The 20,148-nt window shown below is 46.3% G+C and overlaps 1 protein-coding gene across 3 annotated transcripts in view; it reads left to right on the forward strand.

The window, feature by feature from the left end:
- The window catches only part of AKAP12 (A-kinase anchoring protein 12), a 390,541-nt gene that overhangs the window by 345,433 nt on the left and 24,960 nt on the right, over positions 1 to 20,148 (forward strand). For 2 of the 3 annotated variants that reach the window (XM_086927573.1, XM_086927574.1), the window contains exon 1: positions 11,287 to 11,657. The exons of the other annotated variant lie outside the window; for it this stretch is intronic. In XM_086927573.1, coding sequence (XP_086783699.1) covers positions 11,633 to 11,657 — 25 coding nt within the window. In that variant the 5' untranslated portion in view covers positions 11,287 to 11,632. Of the gene's footprint in view, positions 1 to 11,286; positions 11,658 to 20,148 lie in introns of those variants that run through there. 3 annotated transcript variants of the gene reach the window in all.

Here is a 20,148-nt window from a genome sequence, read left to right on the forward strand (position 1 = left end):
TTTGTAGGGATGTGATTACCATAGTACGGAGTTGTAGGGTTGTGAGTACCTTAGTACAGAGTTGTAGGGTGGTGAGTACCCTAGTACAGAGTTGTAGGGTGGTGAGTACCCTAGTACAGAGTTGTAGGGTTGTGATTACCCTAGTACAGAGTTGTGGGGTTGTGTGTTCCTCCGTGCTCAGTGGGTCTTCCCAAGTGTTGTGTTGCCGGTGTGCTTATTTGTTACTGTGTGAAGTGTGTTGCCTGAGATTCTTGTTGGGTCAGAGGTACAGAGTGTGTTGTGTGTTACGCCTCGTCCTCTTTGGTCTCCGTATGCTTTTAGCTTTATGTTCCCTAAGGAAGTGGGATGGGGTAGATCTTAATGCATTTAATTGATTCGAGAGGTTATTGTTTACTTCAGGAATGATCTGTCAATTCTTTCTGTGATTCTAATGCATGTGTACATTTAGAAATGTTCCATCAATCATTTGTGAATTTAATGTATTTATTGATTTGGCAATGTAACTTTATCTTCTATGTATGTTGTTCCTTTTGGGTTATATGCATGTTTCTGTTCTTCGAATGATTCTTGTTTATAGTTTCCCTAAAGAAAGGGGATATGTTGTGACTTAACTGTTGCCATTCCTTTTCCTTACCTACATCTTCCCTACTGCTCAGCCAAGATGAGTGCTGGAGGGCTTGGAGATTAATTGAATGCTTGGTGATGCCATAGAACGCATGGGTGCCTGATGATGTGCCGAGTGTCATTTGAAGTGTGCAGTCTGAGCAGCAGGGAAGCTGCTCCTGGTGGGGCTATCTGTTATGATCTACTTACTTACCTACTTACCGGGAACTTACCTTGTAACTAAGGTTAAATAAACCATCTACAGAATATACACCAGGGCTAATGGACTTTGTGTTACCACAGTTTCATTACTACCTCAGGCCTTTATCGATGTCTGAGGGGTGTAACGTCCTTCATTATTCCTGGGTCAGCCGTTGAGGACTCTAATCTGCTGGCTTGATAGAGAGCAGGAAGATACAAAAGGTATGCTGGTCCTAATTTTGAGACAAAAGGAAACTGTTTTTTTGTGGTCATGAAGTGTAGGCACATGTAGCACGGCACCAAACAGCATTTGGAATAAAAGATCTCCGCCAGGGAGCCCGTCGGGTATTGCAGCACCGACTTGACGAGGAGCAGCCCATATGATGAAGCATGACACCTTGCCAGTTGTGTGAGGGCCCTATATTCCAAGAGAAGGAATCCTCATCCTCCTACACTTCATGACCACACAAAACCAGTTTCCTCTTGTCTCAAAATTAGGAACAGCATACCTTTTATATCTTCATTATTGTTAGGGCATGTATGCTGGACCTGTCTAAAAAGCCCCTAGTCCCTCATTTGTGATTAGATAGAGAACATGCCTCTCTTCCCACTCCAAGTTGTGTTCTTGGTTCCAGTTGGTCCAAGGTTTGACATGGGCAGGAGGAAAATCTTGTTGTGGTCCTTTAGGGGACACCGGTTCTAGGGCTTTGGGACTTCTTTCACCTGCATTGTGGTTCTCAGCCCCCACTTTCTGAAGCAGCTAGTCAAACCAGTACACTTGAAAACTCTGTGTCTTTATGGCAAATGAGTGTACTAGGCTTTGTTTGCCTGACTTCTCTGCCTTTTTGTTGGTAATTTCTATGGCAACTACTTGAATGTTTCTATATATCCGAAACTGCTGTATATTAAAGTGAGCAGATTTGTGTTTCTATTGTTTGCCCATTGGGGTTTGATTTTATATCCCTATAAGTTATAAGAAAGATATGCATTTAAGTTATAAACAAAAAAGAGAAAGAAAAGGCTGGAAAAAAAGGTTGGTTCTCTGCAGGCAAATAATTAGGCAACAACAAAGCTCACAATTCAAAGAGCTAGGCTAACATTGAACAAAATAAGAACTACCAAATCCGTGCCATGCTGCTGTACTGAACAGTGTAAGTTTCCCTCCACCACAACGTTTCTTTCATACCTTGCAATGTAAATCACTACTAATAATAAAAGTAAACATTGATCTGGGTGGAAATTCTAGGTCAATATGGTGTCACCTTTTGTAAAATAGAAAGAACACGGGTTTCTTGGATCGAAGAAAATTATTGGACTTGCATGGAGTGGGGCAGCAAGGTAACACAAGGTCGGCCAGCTCCCTCTTTGCTGTCATGGCAGCACCCTAACAAGTGCTTTAACTATTTCAACTATCCCTCTTGCCTGTATAGGGTGCCAGTCTGGATAGGGTCTGGGCTAGTATCCAATTACTGCTCGAACAACATGTCCACATCCAGCTTTGGGAGGCTCTGGGAGCTCGGAGCGTGAACCACTACTCAAAATTTCAGTTTCCTTGAGCCAGCAGGAGTAGGTGGATTCTGAGCTTTTTACAGATTATGCAGTTTATGTTGAGGTTGCCAGACTTGATTGTTCTTCCATTTCATTCTTCCTTCAGGGTCCATATTTGTTGTTCCTGCATATAATAGAAAATAATAATTAATGGAATTGTACCGAGTTACTGCTCATGTCACCAAATTCCCATAAGTGCCCTTTTGGCATCATGTTAATCATTGGACAGCACCTGTGCCTGGTGTATGTTGAGGATTACTGAGACTTCTACGAGGCATCATTGTGCCCAAGGATCAAAGGACAATGGGGATCGGAAAAGTTACAGAAAGGAGAATTCTGCTCCTCCTCCTCCTCTTGTTCTTTCTTGATTCCCTTCCTATTGTAAGTGTTCCAGAGGTCAAGAACTAATACAGGGGGTCTTTATTCTCCTTCTTCTCCTAATATCTCCCTTCTCCTACATTGTCTGCCTCTGAATTTGATGATGGCAGCCAGACTCCAGACCCAGCTCCCAGGGTTAAGTTTATTCAAGGATATGAACTTTCTGTGGTTTTTAAGTACTTGGCATATTATCCTCGGATTTCCATGGGAAAGCACTAGCCCAGTCAGGTCTTGGGCTCCAGTTTCATCCTCCATGTCTTGCCATTGACCGTGAGAGTAGAGACAAAAGGAATAAAACGATCTTGATAAGACCAATAAGCTGAAATTCTTGGCTTGTACATAGCCACTGACAATGGCAAATTGGAGTTGTTTCCGTCCTTGAAACCAGATCCAGTGCTGTAAGATTTTGCAGGTAGCTCTCCCATAATTTCTCAGGATGTTCTTATAACTGATGCGATGGATCGCTAGTTCGAACTGCATTTGAAGAAGAGTTTTTCTGGTCTCTTCCTAGAATGATGATCCAGGCCATAATAACGTGTTTCTCTAAAGCCAAGACCCTATGAAGCCCTCTCCTTCCTCAGTTTGCTTCTTAGAGGAAGCACTTATGGGTCTGGCTGTTGAGAGGAGGGGCTTAAAAATGTGAGCCTTTGTTCTTCTGTTGCAGCTTCAGTACAGGGATCCTGTCATTAGTGGGCCAGATGATCATGTAATCACGGGCATTGTTTTCTTCCTGGTGTACAGACGAATCATTGAATCCTTTGTATTGTAAACCAAAGTGGGATCTTCAATTCTTACTTGATAGCTTTGGCCAAAGGTTGGTGGTATAAACATTATTTATCCAGTGGTCAGTATCTGGGGTTTCACCCTAAGGTGTTGTCCCCCTTCCATCAGGAACAAACAATTGCTCTTTCTTTGTTTTTCCCTTCCTCCCCCCAAGAAGAGTCCTAGAATACATTGCAAGAAGTGAGACCTGTTGAGATTTAGCTTGCTGAATCTCAGTACCACACACATTTTGAAAACCTTTTTGTAAATTTAGGCATGGAAATCAGTATTCTTCTTCTTCTGCCGTAAATTGATGGATAATGACTGTCATTTCTATGGCACGTGTTTCACATGGATTTACTCTTCTAAGATGAGATCAGGGAAGGCTTAGTTGATGAATTGCTGTATCTTGGACTGAGATCTTTGGTGCTTCTATCCAGGGCATCCGTAAGGCAGCTACTTGGGCCACCCCAACCACTTTTGTCTCTCACTATGAACTGGATGATCGGTGTGAACAATCTGTGGAATATGAATCTAAAGTACTATCTATAAAACTTTATGAATAAATAAATGTTATCCCTAAATAAGATAGTTTTCCTTCTGTGCATCTTTCAAAGATTTCTATGAAATACCAGAAATGTTTCATCAGCCAGGAGTTTCGTCTTTGTTTTGAGAATTGGTTGCTATGTCTGGTATAGTAGTTCCTGCTATATTAATTACTGGAATGAGATAAGAGTTCAGCTAGTAATGCCTTGATTACTTACCAATTATCTTCATTTCTCAGATTACCCTTTTATTTTGCCATCACGAACGACTCTCCCCCCTTTGCCAGTTGCAACCTTGACTCCTCCTGGAAGGATGATGAAAGCACATGATTGGCCCTTCCTTTAAATTAGTCTTCTAATAAGGGCGGGGTCAATCAGGGCAAATGCTAAGGGGGCGGCAGATTGGTATGTTTAGCATATTGCTGGGCCACATGCCTGATTGGGGAGGGGTGGGGGCAATCGTACATTCAGTGTTTAAATGATATACGTGTTGAGGAGGTAATGTGTACTGACAGGAAATACCCCACCTAACCTGTAAAACCCTTAACATGCTGCAGAATATCAGCCAGGGCTAATCTTTGAATATTAGGTTGAAATCTATCCATTTTGGTATGCAGCACATGTGTGATAATTTATGTTTGCAATGACCTGTAGTTATTTAGCTGACCTGGTATAATGCTTAACGCTTTGTTATTCAGTCGTGTATGGGATTTAGTCCTTGATAATGCAGAGTAAAGTTGGGAGGAATTTCAGTTACGTAGAGCATTTCTCTAAATGTATTAACATTTTGGGTCTCTGTAATAGTATGTATTTGTTCCTAGAGAGCCGAAGGCCTACAGAGATGATCAACCTGTCACCTAGGTTCATCTTGATGAATTGCCCAGTAGCAGAGGCAATTTAGTATAAGTAGGGTGCAATCTTAACGTGGTAACTACCATGTAAATGTAAAAAATGTAAACGTACACTTGTAAAGCGCACAGCTGCCCCCGCAACGAGGCGTCCCGGCGCTGTATAACGCTGTGGAACCCTTCCTGACTCTCCCTGTGAGATGCCCTTCCTGGGCACCTCCAAGGTGAAGCCAGGCATCCCAGTGTTGTTGGGGCCGTTGTGGAGATTAAGCAAGCTATTGCCCAGAGTTGCAGTGTGGGACCCATGATTAGAGTAGGCGCTGAGGCGAGAATTATCGAGTCTGCGGACATTGAGCCCAAGATACTGCAGCGTCGGGAATTGAACCCTGGTCCCGGGCCTGATCTCTGCTTCAGACTCTGCCGCTTCTAACCAGTCAGCCACACTTCTCCACCATGACACCTGTGTCTGTGTAGGTGAGATCTCAGAAATGCTGATGTGGCTTGACAGGCAGCAGCACAGCTGGAGGTTTTGAGCTGGTATGAAGATATACTTCATAGGAGCAGCAAATACTGAGACCGTAAACCTAGTTTCTGAAGTCAGCAGAGAAATGTATCTCTTTTATAGTATTACATTCATGAATAGAGTTAAGGAGACTCCATTCCTTAATAGTTTTGATAGCCGGGCCACTGCTTTTCAAAGGTAATTAGGCATAATTATCTTTAAGAGGAATTTAGTTTCAAATAATTAGGACATCAACCTGCAATGACGATTGGGAACTTCATGAGATAGTGAAAATTGTAGCATATGAAGATAGTGAGAAAGTTGGATGCTTTATTCTTTAAGACTATTTTTCTTTCTTTCTTTGTAACACAGTGGTACATAACAACATTTCCATGCAGAACAATGCAAACCATGTGGTCAAAAAAGACAAAATGCAAGCTGAACACTTTATGATGGATGGCAGTAAGCTGAATGTAAAAGAATACATTAACATTCCCATAAGGGAAAACGGTGAGAAATTCCACATGTTGATGCTGGAATATAGGAATCTTATATTGGGAGAGCAGATCATAAATGGGTACAGATATTCAGGTCAGTCAAAGAGGTCTCTCTCTGGGTGGACCATGTATCTGGATAATGTAGACCATATTTTAAGGTGTTCTTGTGGGCATCTACGACAACATAGTCTCTCTGCACACGTGCACTAGTCCATTCCCCTCCTTTGTGCCCCGTGTTAGACATTTTGCTGATTCCCCTTTTTTGAGCAATATTTATTATGCTGCTATCAGTCCCATTGCATACATAGTCAGCTTGTGTTTTGGTAGATTCTTGTCACCCATGTGCAGCAGTGCCCTGTAGGAGATAGGTGCCCCATATATTCTAAAAATAGGAGTAAATTCTACGTTCATCTCATTAATCAGTGATTGAAGACTCAGACAGACCCATATATGGTGGTGGGAATGGTCCCCATCATGCATCTTACACATTCAGTAGATGACATAAATCAATCAATCAATCAATTAAGGATTTGTGGAGCGCACTACTCACCTGTGAGGGTCTTAAGGCGCTAGGGGTGGGTGTGGGCAAGTCCATTAGGGTCATTCGAAGATCCAGGTCTTGAGGTCCTTCCTGAATTGGTGCAGTGTCGGGCTCCGTCAGAGGTGAAGGGGGAGTTCGCTCCAGGTCTTGGCTGCGAGGTAGGAGAAGGATCTTCCACTTGCTCTGGTCCTGTAGAAGCGAGGGACGGTGGCTAGGGAGAAGTTAGCTGGGCAGGGGTTTCTCTTGGGGGTGTGGAAGGAGATTAGGTCGTGAGGTATTGGGGTTTGATGTTGTGAAGGGCCTTTTAGGCGTGCGTGAGCATCTTGAAAATTATTTTTCTTTCAACAGGGAGCCAGTGGAGGCCCATGGCATAGATTTTGGACCTGGTGTAGTAAACTCTATGAAAGATTTTAAACTGCACCAATCTATGGCTGGTATGAATAGCATCTTCACGAAGAACGATCAAATGCCTCCAGCCATTTCTCTTCCTTCATGTTGGCCACATTTGTCTAAGTATGTGCATCATACAAAGTATATTGTACATGAACATTCTGTATATTTTGGAGATCACATACTGGTGCAGTTCTTCAAGTGCTCTCACTTCTCATTGAGAGTAGTATGAGACTTGAACTAATTGAGTCGTTATTTTGGTAATGCATGTGTTTTCGACTTTTGGGTAGAGCAACTGTCCCTAGGGTACTTTACCCAAAGAAACGCTGATGGACCGAATGCTAAACAAATCAAACATCCACCTACAGTCACAGATCTGGGTTTAATCCATAATTTTTTTAACACTATTCCAGTTTGGCCCAGCTATATGCAAATCAGTCTTGACACTTATCCCAGTGAGAATAGTCCACTCCGAAATGCCAGGCCAGGTCCTCCCTGGACCGGAAACCAGCATCCTGGAACCAGTTTCGGGGTATCACCCCTCATCAGCCAGGCTAGTTGGAATCCAGTGGCACAGTGAGCACAGAACTCACGTCTGGGCATACCCTTCCCACCTAGGGCGACAAAAGCAAAAAGAACAGATGATGGATGGAATGCTGAACTAATCGAAACATTCACCTGCAGTCACAGATCTGTGTTTAATCCATCAATTGTATTTTGTTTTGCTCACCACGCCAACCCAGTTTGGCTGTGGAGTAGATGGAACACAGACACTGCAAAGGGCGGCGTTGAGGCTTCAGTCTGAATTAATGGAATTCTGAGGCCTAGGAAAAAGGCATCCATGTTAGAACCAAACTGCTGAAGCTCGTGTAGAATTTAGGGTGCTAAGGAGGGAGTTATGCTTGAAAATCTCAATAGGGACCTAGGAGAGTAACATTAGTACTTGAAGTGCTCTATCTCTCTGCTGCATGTGAAATGTTAAATATGAATTTCTTGAATATGGTCACTGAAGAAGCCGCTGCATGACAAAGTAGGCAAAGGGTCAGGGGTCATGGTAAGAGTAAGGGAGTTAAAGTATTATGTTGACTATTTTAAATAATGCACTTGATGGGATAGAGATTTGACCAGGGTGTATTTTGAGTGGGAGGATTTGGCTGGCTAGAAGCGTGGAAGCATTTACTTGTGGCTTTCAAATTTATTAGGGCTGGCTGGGTTTTTGGCAGCATCATAGTTTTTAAACTTGAATGTACCAAGAGTTCCTTATTAGCTTTCACTGGAGGCGATAAAAGCATACAATATTTTTTTTCAAAACACACTTAGTGGGTTTAAGAAAAAAGAAAGTGTTATTCTTCAGAGGAAGAAATCTGTTGTTTTCGTGGAAAATAGGGGCTAGAGATTGAACGCAATTTCTTCCTAGAAATACGTAGACAAAATGGCTAGCTCATCTAAACTGATTGAACGGCAATGCTAAATAACTTACTTTTCATAAGTTATGTATGAATTTAATATCAATGCCTGTCGTACCATTATTGAAAGTCTTTAAAGCAAGAGACAACACTTCTTGTAGTTATGCTCTAATGGTTTTCAAAAGGAAAATGCAGAGGCGGCCAATGCATATTGACAGTGGTGAGGTGGGTGGCGGGGGTTCAGGGGAAACGTGGGGGAATAAAATAAAAAGAAAACGTACCCCATTCTGCTTCTGCCACCTCGTGCTCCTTTGCTTCCTGGTCCCAAGACACTGGGACAGCAGCAAACTCCCCATTCAATCCCTGCACTGCTCTTATGCTGCATGAGAGCAGTGCAGTGATTGGCCTGAGTGGGCGGCTTTAACGCTCCGCTCAGGACAGGGAGTCTGTGCTGTTTCTCCAACCTGGCTGTACAGTACAGCCAGGTTGGAGAAACCTAACTTAGCAAGTCTGTTTGGACAGCCTAAGACGGCCGGCCAAACAGACATGCACAGTTAGTAGTAAGTAGTACAAATCACTCCACCCACCTCCCATGACCCCGCTCATCCCTACACACACTGGCTCATTGTTACAGGGGGACGATATTGTTTAACTGCTGCAAAATCTGTCCCCCAGTGACAAACCAGGCTCCCACGGCCACAAAACCGGACCACCGGGAAAATGCCCCAGTCCACAATGTTATCAATATTAGATCACATATCTTCCGTCTGTCCACTGATCAGTGTCCAGTGCTTGGGACTGGTTCACGCATAAGTAGTCTTTCAATGCCAGCCCATTCAAATTACACAGTCAGTTACATTTGTAGGCTTTTCGACCCCAATAATCCAACATAAACATTGTTCATAAAGCGGGGTCTTCCTCAGGGCGGTGAATGGAGGTGGACAAATTTAACGGGTGACAGTGTTTGTGAGTGCGGATCGGTTACTTTATCGCTGCTACAAATCATCTGCAGGCGCTACTAATGTTAGCCGCATAAATTCAGACATGAAAGCCTCCAATGGGTAGCCTTCAGTAAATAGTTCCAGTGGTGCATGTTAATTATGCTCAAAATCTTGACATCCACCTGGGTGATTATCCGTGTGCGCGTCTGTTTGAGTGGATGAAAGTCATCCATTGAAACACCAGACATGAAGTACACTTTGGGAACTAACCAACAGAACAAGGCATATGGGACACACCAAAAGGAGAAAGAAAGCTTCGAACAGAAAGGATATATCATCTTCCTGTAGAGAAGTAAAGGTTAGTGTCTCAGTGCAGTAGATTTCACAAAAGCTAACTCTAGGTCTCCGACACCTAGCTTATTTTGTCAATGTCAGAAGGCACGGTAACGACTGCAGTCAATTTCAACCATTGCATGACAGCAGAAGCTGGGGGGTGGGGGGAGTCTGAGGTGCTGCTCTTTGGAAGTCAAGCCTCCATCTGGAATCATAGTTGGTGGCCTGAGACATTAGGCACTATACCTATGCCTACTGAGGAGGCTGAGAACGGATGGATTCTGCTAGACTGTCACCCCTCCTTAGACCTTCCGGCCAATCGTGTGGTAACAACGTGTTTCTGGTTGATCAGGATTTTAAGGAAAAATGTTCCTTGAATTCCCCTTGCTGCACGGAAACATGTAGCCTTGGCACTAGTCATGTCTAGAATCGATTACTGCATTACCCTGTATTCAGATACCAACAAGAGCACCCAAGCTAAATTACAGCGAGTGCAGAATGCCCAGGCTAGGCTCACCTTGGACGTCCCCAAACGGCACTCAGCGAACTATGGGCTACAACACCTTCACTGGCTCCCCATAAGAAAACAGATCATGTTCAAATATGTCTGCTTAGTGTAGAAGGCTCTCTTTCAGGGCTGTCCAGCAGGACTTAGGGCTATGTGTCACAATTACATCCGTGGCAGGAAGCTTGGCTCTGCTCACCTCAGTTTGGTGACAGTGCGCAGATTTCAGAACAAGAAATGGGGAGGGAGAGCCTTCCTGGCCACAAGCTTTGGAACGTGCTGTTAAGTCATTTGGCCGACATTAGAGCTCAAGCCCCCTTTAGGAAAGTAATAAAGACCTGGCTTTTCACACTATAGTTCTTTTTTGCTAGACAGTGCGTTCACTACTCGTGGGTGGACCCTTATCATTGCTACCTTCGTGCCTTTGCTGCGCTCTATAAATATCAGTCATATATCCTATAAGGTGTACGGTGGAGGACTGGGGTACACTAGCATAAGTGGGCAGCCTGCACAGAAAGGATATCAATGCGTTGATCTGCCTCTGAGCTGCAGAACCCCAGAATTCCAAGAGGCCTGCTGCACGCACAGGAGCAATGCAATTGTAAGAACTAAGAGTGAGTTTGAGACCAATTTAACCCGATGATGCTGCAGAGGGACTGGACGAGCTTGGCCACATTATTTTACTGCCTGCCCAAATCTAACAGAAAGAGCAATACATCCTATTATTTTAGCCACGGAACCTTGTGAAAAAGGAAACTGTGAAGTTAATATAAACCGCATAGCATTTGTACAATGCCCCCCCCCCCCCTTGTTAAACGTTGCGTAGGAGGGGCACTTAACAGAAACTTTTGCTTCTGCCTGGTGAATAGGGCCTAGTTCCTCATACCCTTATTAGGATTTCGCACAAAGAGTGGATTGCCCCAGTTAAAGCAGGAATGCCTAACATTTATGTAGTCTAAGAGGGGGTGGTCTGGCAAAAAAAAAACACTGCTTTGTGTCTTGGCCTCTTGTCTTCGACTAGTCATCCTCGGCTCTGCAACAAAGAAGGATCGTGCATATTGGAACTGCTACCTGAGAGGAGACGGGACAAAAGCCAGATTTAATCTCCGCAGACGGGCGCGTTTTACATTTTAAAAGGGATTATGTAAAGGCGGGTTCAAGAGGCAGCTTTCCAACCCCGGGGATCCGATCATGGAATAGAGATAAAGCAACTTTCGAGATGGGACAAAAAGTTGCGCAGGCTCCGCCTCTGGGGCGCCCAGCGTGGGGTGGGTGGCCCACAATAGGGGCGGGGGAGGGGCAGAGTGAGACCCTCCCTCACATTTAACCACGTGACCTCCTGCGGGCTCCTCTTTGGCGCAGAGTGCAGCGGCTCCCTGTCTGCAGATAAGTGGGGAGAGACAGCTGAGGGCGCAGCTCACAAGGGGCGTCTGCGAGTGACCCGGGACCCCTCCGCCCCCTTGAATCAGTGCGTGACGCGCTCGCCAGGAAGATCCTCCTCATCACCACAGGGGCGTAAACCGCTTCAAACCGGGCGCGGAGAGTGAGAGCGCATCGCAGCTGGACCAGAGGCACTAAGACGCAGGGAGAGATCGGGAGAGTCTAGAAACCGGAGGACGACGAGGAGGAAGCATGCTCGGCACACTGACCATCACAGGTAGGAAGGCGCCTCCGCGGAGCTGACTCGTTTGTGGCGTGGGGGAGTGAGGCGTGGCGCAACTGCACCAGCCACACTACTTTCGGGTCACAGCTGAGTGCGCCGGCTATGCGTGAGCAGCCGAAGGATGCGTTCATTGACCGGATGCTGGGAGGAAGTGTGCTGTCGGGCCATCCACTCTCACGCGTTACTTTATTTGTGTTGGTGCAGGAAGTCGTGATTGAGTAACTACTTCTCGGGAAAATAAATACATTCAAAAACCTAAATATTTAGGGGTGCGAGTCCTCCGTTTTAGGTTAATGATGCAGCTGCATTTTGGATTCATTCCCACGCAGGGGCGGCACCCTGTTCACTTAAAAGTATTGTTGGTAAAGGGGAGTACTCTGTCCCACTATATTTCATTGGGAGTGGTATGTGGCGTGGTTTGAGACCAGACGTTAATCGCAGCTGCTCCTTAAGAACAAACTGAGATCTTGGGCAGATCCGTAGGGTAACAGCGGCTTCTCCGCTTGGCTGAATTGTTTGATCTTGTGCACATGAGGGTCCATTTCCATGTGCGCTGCAAAATGTGAGCAGATCCGCGTCATGAACTTAAATACGATCCCAGAATAAGTGTTATTTTCAAATTACGCAACATTTGGAGCCGGGGTGTCGTCTGATGTCTGCCTTTTGAATGCTCACCCGAGCTATTGTTTGGATAGTTTCCAACACTGGTCCACAGATAACTAACGCCCCTGCAGATACTTCTGTGTTTTCTCATGGATAGCGCCCCCTGTTGGTCCCGCTTGATACTACGCGTTTCTAATTTTGTTATTTAAGATGCATTCGACTCGTATTTATTGTATTCTGTCAAGGGTCACACGTTTTGAAAGAGTACAAGGTACCTAAGCAGGTTGGGCGAGTCTGTTTTAAGTTACTGATATGACTTTTTGTGTTTAGTTGCACGGTTAGTATCTAAACTTATTAAAATGAAAATAAATGTTAAAGCCAGTTGACCCGTTGCAACCACTCGTGGGTGGGCGAGGCCATACGTCCTATCCCATGCGTTCTCCGCCACAACCATCTATTCTGAGGGTGCCACAGTAGGGTTGTTTGTGTGGGGGGTAGGTTTCTTTTCGTGCTTTTGGAGGGATGCCCCCTCGGTGCCAGTCTTAGCCAGCGCGTCATGGGCCACAGGAATTAAATTGGCTTCTGGGCCGCAGTTTCACTTGTAATAACAGCAATAATCAGGGTTCGTGGGCCCCGCAGGCCACTGGTGGAACTGTAGCCTGGGGTGGTGGGAAGATCCAGGGGCCCCCTCCAACACTGTACTTGCTCTGGGGCCCCTGAGGGGGGGGGCCATACAGCTCCTGAGTACGGAGCGTGGAGGGCCCCCTCCGTTAACCATGCGGGGGGGGGGGGGGGGGAGAGCCAGCCAAGCATACAGTGGGTTTACAGTAGCTGGCATCGTTGGTTGTTAGAGGAAAGCATACTGCTGAATAAACTAAAGGTCTGAGGCAGACAGCAAATCACCGTCTGAAAACACCCCAAAAAGTGATTGAAGAAATTTGGTAGAAAAAAACAATGGCCTTGCTTTTTTTTCTTTTTATAAACTCCTAGTTAATGTTTTAAAAAAACATATTTTACGTATAGTTTATTTTCTTTAACATTTAGCGTGATAGCGGCAGTGGTAAACGTAAATGCAATTCCATACCACTTACAAGGGCAGCAGGAATCGTGGTGACCTGATAAGATACCTATGCAATAAATCCGTGGCCAGTGCTTTCCAAAAATACCCTAGGTTAGAATCTGAGCAGTATTTATCCTAATCCCGGAATTTTGTTGAGGAAATATTAGTTTGTTTTGCACTTACCATCGTGAATAATTACCGGGTAATTTAAATGATAGAACTTTATCAGCGCACTAAGGCCCTTCTCCATTTGTCTCTCCCTGAGCAGACTTAAGTGGGGACATTTAATGATGTGGCCGGTTTTGGCTTGATGTGTCCAGTTTGTTGTGGGCGGCATCAGCCGAGTCACTGTTGGCTGCACATCCAAGAAAGCAATCACTAAAGCAGCATAGGCTTTATGGCGGTTGTTTTATTGCAGGTCAGGGCGGTGGTGTTATGTTCTTACACTAGCGTCAGTTGTGGAAACGTGCCCCGCAGCACGCGCGCGCCCCTCAAACTGCAGCTTCTTCTAAGCCTCCCCCTGTCTCCTTATCTCTCAGCCTGACACCTGATCTACAACAGTAGTCGAGGGGGGAGGGAGCGGGGCGGGCAGCAAGGCCCAAATGTTTCCCTTGTGGCTTTTATGGTTGTCATGTTAGGCTTCCTGCACATGGAATTAATTTGTCGTCTTTTATCTCTCTCGGCCTGTGTGCCTGAATGCGAGGATTGGCATGGTCTGACCGGGATTAGGTATGTTAGGCAATTTGGGGTAATTGTATGTTTTTTTTTTTATTTTATTTTTTTACCACGTGGCAAAACATTAACTCTGTTTCTGTCCTAGGGTCCCTCCTCACTCGTCTTTATTTTCACCTCACGTGAGACCATACCCGAAAGTATTTTTTGCTTTTTAACTACAGTTCACAACTTTGGAAACAAACGTGCCTGCAGTTTATTTGTTTTGTGAGTGTCTGTGGCGCCTCCTTCATGCGCCATCGCACCTGCCTGCTCCTTGGTGGTAGATTAATTTGGGGATTTTGGTGAATATTGGCCTGTCCATAGTTTTATGCCAGGGTTTAAACAGACACCATTTTGTACACATGTAAGCATTTGAATTACAAAAGAGATGAGGGTTTCTGCAGCATGGCTGCCAAGAATGACTGTCTTGTATTGGCCAGATACCTCCATAACAGGTCTTGATTGTTTTGTTGTAACTTCGGGTGCCAGGCGAGCTCGATTACATTAGTTAACCGATGCCAAAGATACACAAACCCAGCTATCCTAGTATTGCATTCGTCTGCTCTGTGAGCATGCCCACGCCGCAGCAGCACCCGTCGTGCGCTCCATTTGTGATTGACAAAATGCACAATAAGTTTGCCAACTGCATTAAAAACTAGCTCCCGGTTGGAAAGCAAACCCTCGACCATGACACTGCCATAAATCCGCACAATTCCCAGCTGTAATCATTACATCTCCCCTCCTGGGGAAACGTACATATGGCACAGCACGTATACCCTTCCTGAGGGGCCCGTCCCGAGGAATGGGGCGTGTGCGACATCGGCTGGCTCAGAATGTAGGGAATTCCTGGCCGGGGTCCAGGCGATGCTTAGAATCCCCCGGGACCAGCCAACCAGCTGCAGATGTCGACATGCTCGAGTGCAGGCGCATGGGGCTCCGTGTTGCATTCTGTCCGCCTGCTCTCTCCCCCGCCCCCTCCTTTCCCGAAGTCCCAGATAAAATTCTCCCCGCTGTGGGAACGGAGAGATACGGGGGCTGGAAAATACGGGGCACCCTCGAGAGGTGATTAGATAGCCGCGGGCAGCTCGGGGGGAGTTAGTGGGGAGGCAGGCTTCCTCCACGCAGTTTGTCGTGGGGTTGTGGATGGAGTCGTGCGCCGCAGGCAGGATGAGACCGGGTGCCCGGCTCACCCTGGATCAATGTCAGGGGCTTTAATGGTCCGATGTGAAAGGTCAACTCTGGTTTGTTGCATGCTTAACTTCCTTCAAGGACAAGTTCGTGGACGGTAGAATACGCAACTGTTTTGCCCATCCATCTACATGTTTCTAGGGCTCAACGTCGCTATGGTTTGCCCCAGGGGGGGGCAACTAGAGTCAAATTTCGGGGGAGGGGGGGGGGGCTGAAAAAATATTTCGGGGGGGGGTGGCTAATTCTTCCAACCACAGACGGAGTGACTGTAAGAATGGGTGAACACACAATAGCCTCATTTACAATTAATCGTCGTGCGGCTGCAATTGATATGCTCGTCAGCCCGGGCTGACACACCCGAGGGGGGGTGGGGGGGGGGGGGGCGGGCTGAAGCCCCGTGAGCCCAATGGGTGTTGCGCGCCTGGTTTGCCTCGAGCTTTCGCGTCCCAGTGAGTTGCATTCTGGGTCTTGTTGTCTGGTTTTTTTCGTCGGTGGACAAACCAGACCTAAGTATCGGATATAAGGGGGGGTGAGCATATCCGTGTCGCAAAGACCCAGTTACTTAGCTGGACTTTGCGTTCTTGTAGAGTGGTGATTGCCCCAAGATTTTGCTTCAGTGTACCAAGAATAAATTGCATTTGTGTCTGGCAAGAGGTGAGCGCTAATGCGGTATGGAAAACAGTTGGCATGCCACACAGCACCAGCTGTGTGAGTGCCCTGCTGCCAGTTCACTGACGGAGGGTGCAGAGTTGGCTGCTGCTTGGCAAGACGCTGTACCTCTAGCTATGCTGCTGTTGCTTTCCAGTTGCACTTTTCCGCCTTCGGCGTGCATTTGTGGTCTGCATCCAGTGCCAAACTCTCTGGGTAGCGTGTAAGTGACGCGGTCGAATTGTTACCGGGTTTACTATATGTACTCCGGGTTGTTTTTGCAGCCTGTCCATTGCCTGACTCCAAAAGTGAACTTAATCGCGCGCGCCTTTCGTCCTGGCAGAATCCCCGGGTGCGTTCGCTGGACGCTGCGAGGGTTGACGCTGGTGGAAGGTCGCGGCTGGATGGGAGTGATGGGTCTCCAGCTTTGGCCTCTGTTGGCACTGCTGGGGCGGAGAAGAGACTAAACAAGCTGGCTACTGCGTCATTGTTGTGCGCACGGGCCTCTCCTGTCCAGGCACACATGGAGGGGGGGAGGGGGGGGGGGTTACAAATGCAGCCAATCTGGTTCTCAGAATCCCAACTCTTACTGTTGAAACCTTACCCTGGCACCCTCTGAGTTCCCTTCAAGTCTGCTTGTGCAAACCTCCAGCCATTGAATCACAATTCTTTCCCGCTTGAGGGACCGAGGGTGCTAGGCTCTGTAGCATCCCCCCCTAACTCAAACCCGAGCATGTGGGTTTCAACCCTCAGCCTTCAGGAGCGCGAGGCGCTTTGCATGTATGCGCCTAATCCATATTTTGAGAGGATTAAACTCGAGAATTAAACCACAAAGAGAAGGACTATGGTCTGTTATTGCAGGAGGTTATATAGGACCCTCATGCCCGTTTATTGTTGTATCGCTTTGAGCTTGTGATCCATGTCCGTTCAAAGCCTCTGTACCACTCGCCAGTTATGTCCAAACTGACACTTGCGTGCTTGAGGTCCAGGATTTTCCAAATCAAAAAGTTAATGGAATAGAAAGCTTGGATTAAGCTCAGCCACTGGCCATGCTCCGTGCTGCATTCCAGGCCGTTGGGCTCCCACTGTGTCGTTCTGCACTAAGGCCCACCTTATGCAAATGAGTTTTGGCCCTGCTCCAATAGGAACAGTCCACCCCGAACTGCCAGCCCAGATGGAGGGAACACCAGCAACACGGACATGTTTCGAACTACTTAGCGGTAGACTTGGATGAGGCTTGGTTAATTACCAGTGGCGGAGCTTAATTCAAATATTCCATCCATCCCTTTTTTTGTATGCTTCAATGAGATCCATGATTTGTAGACTCTTTACCATAAAGTGCGGGTCCACCTTTCCAGCAGGAATTGAGTGTGCATGTGAGTGCTGGAGGATTGCAGAAAACGCCTTGTTTTCTGAGCACCATGCAAGCAGGTCTGGAGTCCTCAAGGAAGCCAGCAATGTTTTCCTTTGTGAAGGAAGGATAATGCAATAGCTGATTAAATAAGTGCTCTCTATTGCTTCCCCTGCATTGAACTGTACTGAAATTGCATTAACTAGTGCTTTCTACGCCGTCTAACCACATGTGCAGTAGTATCCCTACAGAGCGTGGAATGGCAAGAATCCGTATGACCCGCTTCCTACAGAGCTTGGCATGGCATAGCTCCAGACACTCTTATTGGATTTAAATTCTAGGGCCCTCCTAGAAGGCCACTGCGGCTTGCATTACACATTGCCCCAGCCAGTGCTGATAAACCCCTAATCATCTCCCTCCTACAAGTAGTGTGACAATTAAGAGTATTTTAGGTCACACAAAGCTATAATAATGGCTTGAGAGGCTGGTATTATTCCTTTTCAATGTATATCGTCTTGAACGCTGTTGTGCTCCTCTCAGAATTAAAGACTGTGCCACCATGTAGTGGACTATGCAAACAAATTGTCCACCATGCTACACTAGTTTAGACCCAGCCGTATGCAAATCAGTCTTGACCCTGTTCCTCATGGGAACAGTCCAGACCAAACTGCCAAGCCTGGTCCTCCCTGGCCCGTAAATGAGCATCCTGGGACCGGTTTCTGGGTATTACCCTTCGTCAGCCAGGCTAGCTTGAATCCAGTGGCACAGTGAGCAAGGTACCCACGTCTAAACATACCCATCCCACTTATGGTGGAAAGGGCTATGCAAACAAATGATGGACGGAATGCTAAATAAATCATACATTCACCCCCCCATTCAAGAGATCTGGGTTGAATCCATCGTTCTTTTGCGCACCATGCAATCCTAGCTGACTAGGAGGGCTGGTATGCCCAGACGTGGGTCCTGTGCTCTCCATGCCACTGGATCTAGCTATCCTGGCTGAGGCCTGAAATCCCAAAACTATCAGTTGTTCTTTTTGACCATGTGGTGGACTGTCACTAGAGCCGGTGTGACAGCTAAGTGCCGAGCATCAGAAACCACTGGCTAAAATTTAAGCACTGGCTTTTAGTCTGTCTGAAGTATTGTGAGGTGAAATACCCAACTTTTGCAAATGCTGACAAGTGAACAAGCCATATTGAATGTGGGATACTGGTTGTATGTTTAGTCCACACACTGTAGGCGCGCTTTCATTTTGCTAACTCCTACCTGCAGAGTATTGCGATTTAGGTCCTGGCGAATGCCACATAACTCTTCATAGTTGCAATAGTTGGCAGAAACACGTGGACCCCATTGTCACGAACAGGTTGAAGTCACATCCCATGTTTCCATTTTAATATGCCTCTTTGAGACACCAGCGCGTTGAATCTGTCCACAGAGTTGCATTTTTAGCAGTTTAAATTTTCTTGATCACACATAATGCACTCTTACCCATTGTAGCCATCTCACATTGGTGTTTACCGCTCTACAACCAAAAGTGCTCCTTCATTTTGGGTAAGTTGTAGTTCACGCCACTTGGGGGGTGGTGTGAGGAGGAGCCCGATGATGAAGCATGCTACCGAATGATTGGTGAGGGTTTTCGTTTTCAAACCATGAGGTTTCCTCATTAAGAGACTTGAACACTGAGCCCGTTTAATAGATGGGTTGCTTCCATTAGATCCCATGCATTTATTATGTGCCTATGGTATAGCTAGAGTCTGTATGGGAGGAGGTCCCTACAGAGCAGTGATATTCAAATTACTGCAGGGGGGGGGGGTGCTTGCGGCTCTCCTTGCCTTTACTTGCCTCCCCCAGGGAACAGCAGCACTGGGCCGCTGTCTGCCTTAGAAAACTAACATACATAAAGATGTTAAATAAACCGCAATTATTTATATTAAGGCCGGCTGAAGTTGAAAAAAATGAAGCACAAAAGGTGTCCTTCACCACTCTTAACTTCAAGAACATTTTAAAATTTAAAGACCTCTTACAACAAACGTGTAAGAATGTCCAAAAGTCCCTTTGAAATTCAAGAAAGTGTATTTTATTAACTCGCAGAGCTGTATCCCTTATTACACCAGGTTATATCAGTGCATTGAAGTTTTTCTTTTGACTGATTTCAAACCTGTATTTAGAAACTGGAGTCAGTATGTGAGCTGATCCGTATTGACCTTGAAGGAAGGGACACTAAAGACCCGGCAGTGGCCTCGTGGAGCCACCAGAGGGCAGATTTCTCAAGCCTTACTGTCGCGGACTGGTCTTCATTAGGCCTGGGCGGTAAAATACTTTCCGCTCGCGGAATTTGGGTAATTTCGTGTTCCGCGGAGAACGCGAAATTGCCCAAAATTCTGCGATAATGTGAAATTTTTTGCTGGTTCGCGTTCTCAATTGCGTGTTTGCAAGAGATTTCCCCTGAGCATGCAAACAGTGATTGCGAACAGTAAAAAAGCATTGCGAACATTGCGTGTTTGTGGAATTTTTGCATGTTCGATGAGATTTTTACAGTTTCGCAGAGATTTGTGTAACGCGATTCCGCACATTCCGCCCACCCCTAGTCTTCATCAGCCACAGAGGTAAGCCTGTCTTGCAGCCGTGTTCTTTGTCGGATATAAGTGGGGGACACTGATAAAGTAGACTTTAAGGGATACCCCCTATGAGATACTGTGTGTGGCGCTGGCTGGGTGGGAATCCTCACTAGTAGGGGCTTCGTACACGCATACATTGCCACACACCTTTGTGCTTCGCACCAAGGGATCATTGTCTTAGGGCACTTGTGGACTATAGAGGGACATTTAGGGCATACCATTCCCGAAGTTTCTTGCACAGGGGTGTCCCACCACTTCCTATGCACTATCAAGGGTTGGCATTGGGTGCCTCAGGGAAAAATT

This window comes from Lissotriton vulgaris, chromosome 6 (genome assembly GCF_964263255.1).
Source record: "Lissotriton vulgaris chromosome 6, aLisVul1.2, whole genome shotgun sequence".
Taxonomy (NCBI): Eukaryota; Metazoa; Chordata; class Amphibia; order Caudata; family Salamandridae; genus Lissotriton; species Lissotriton vulgaris.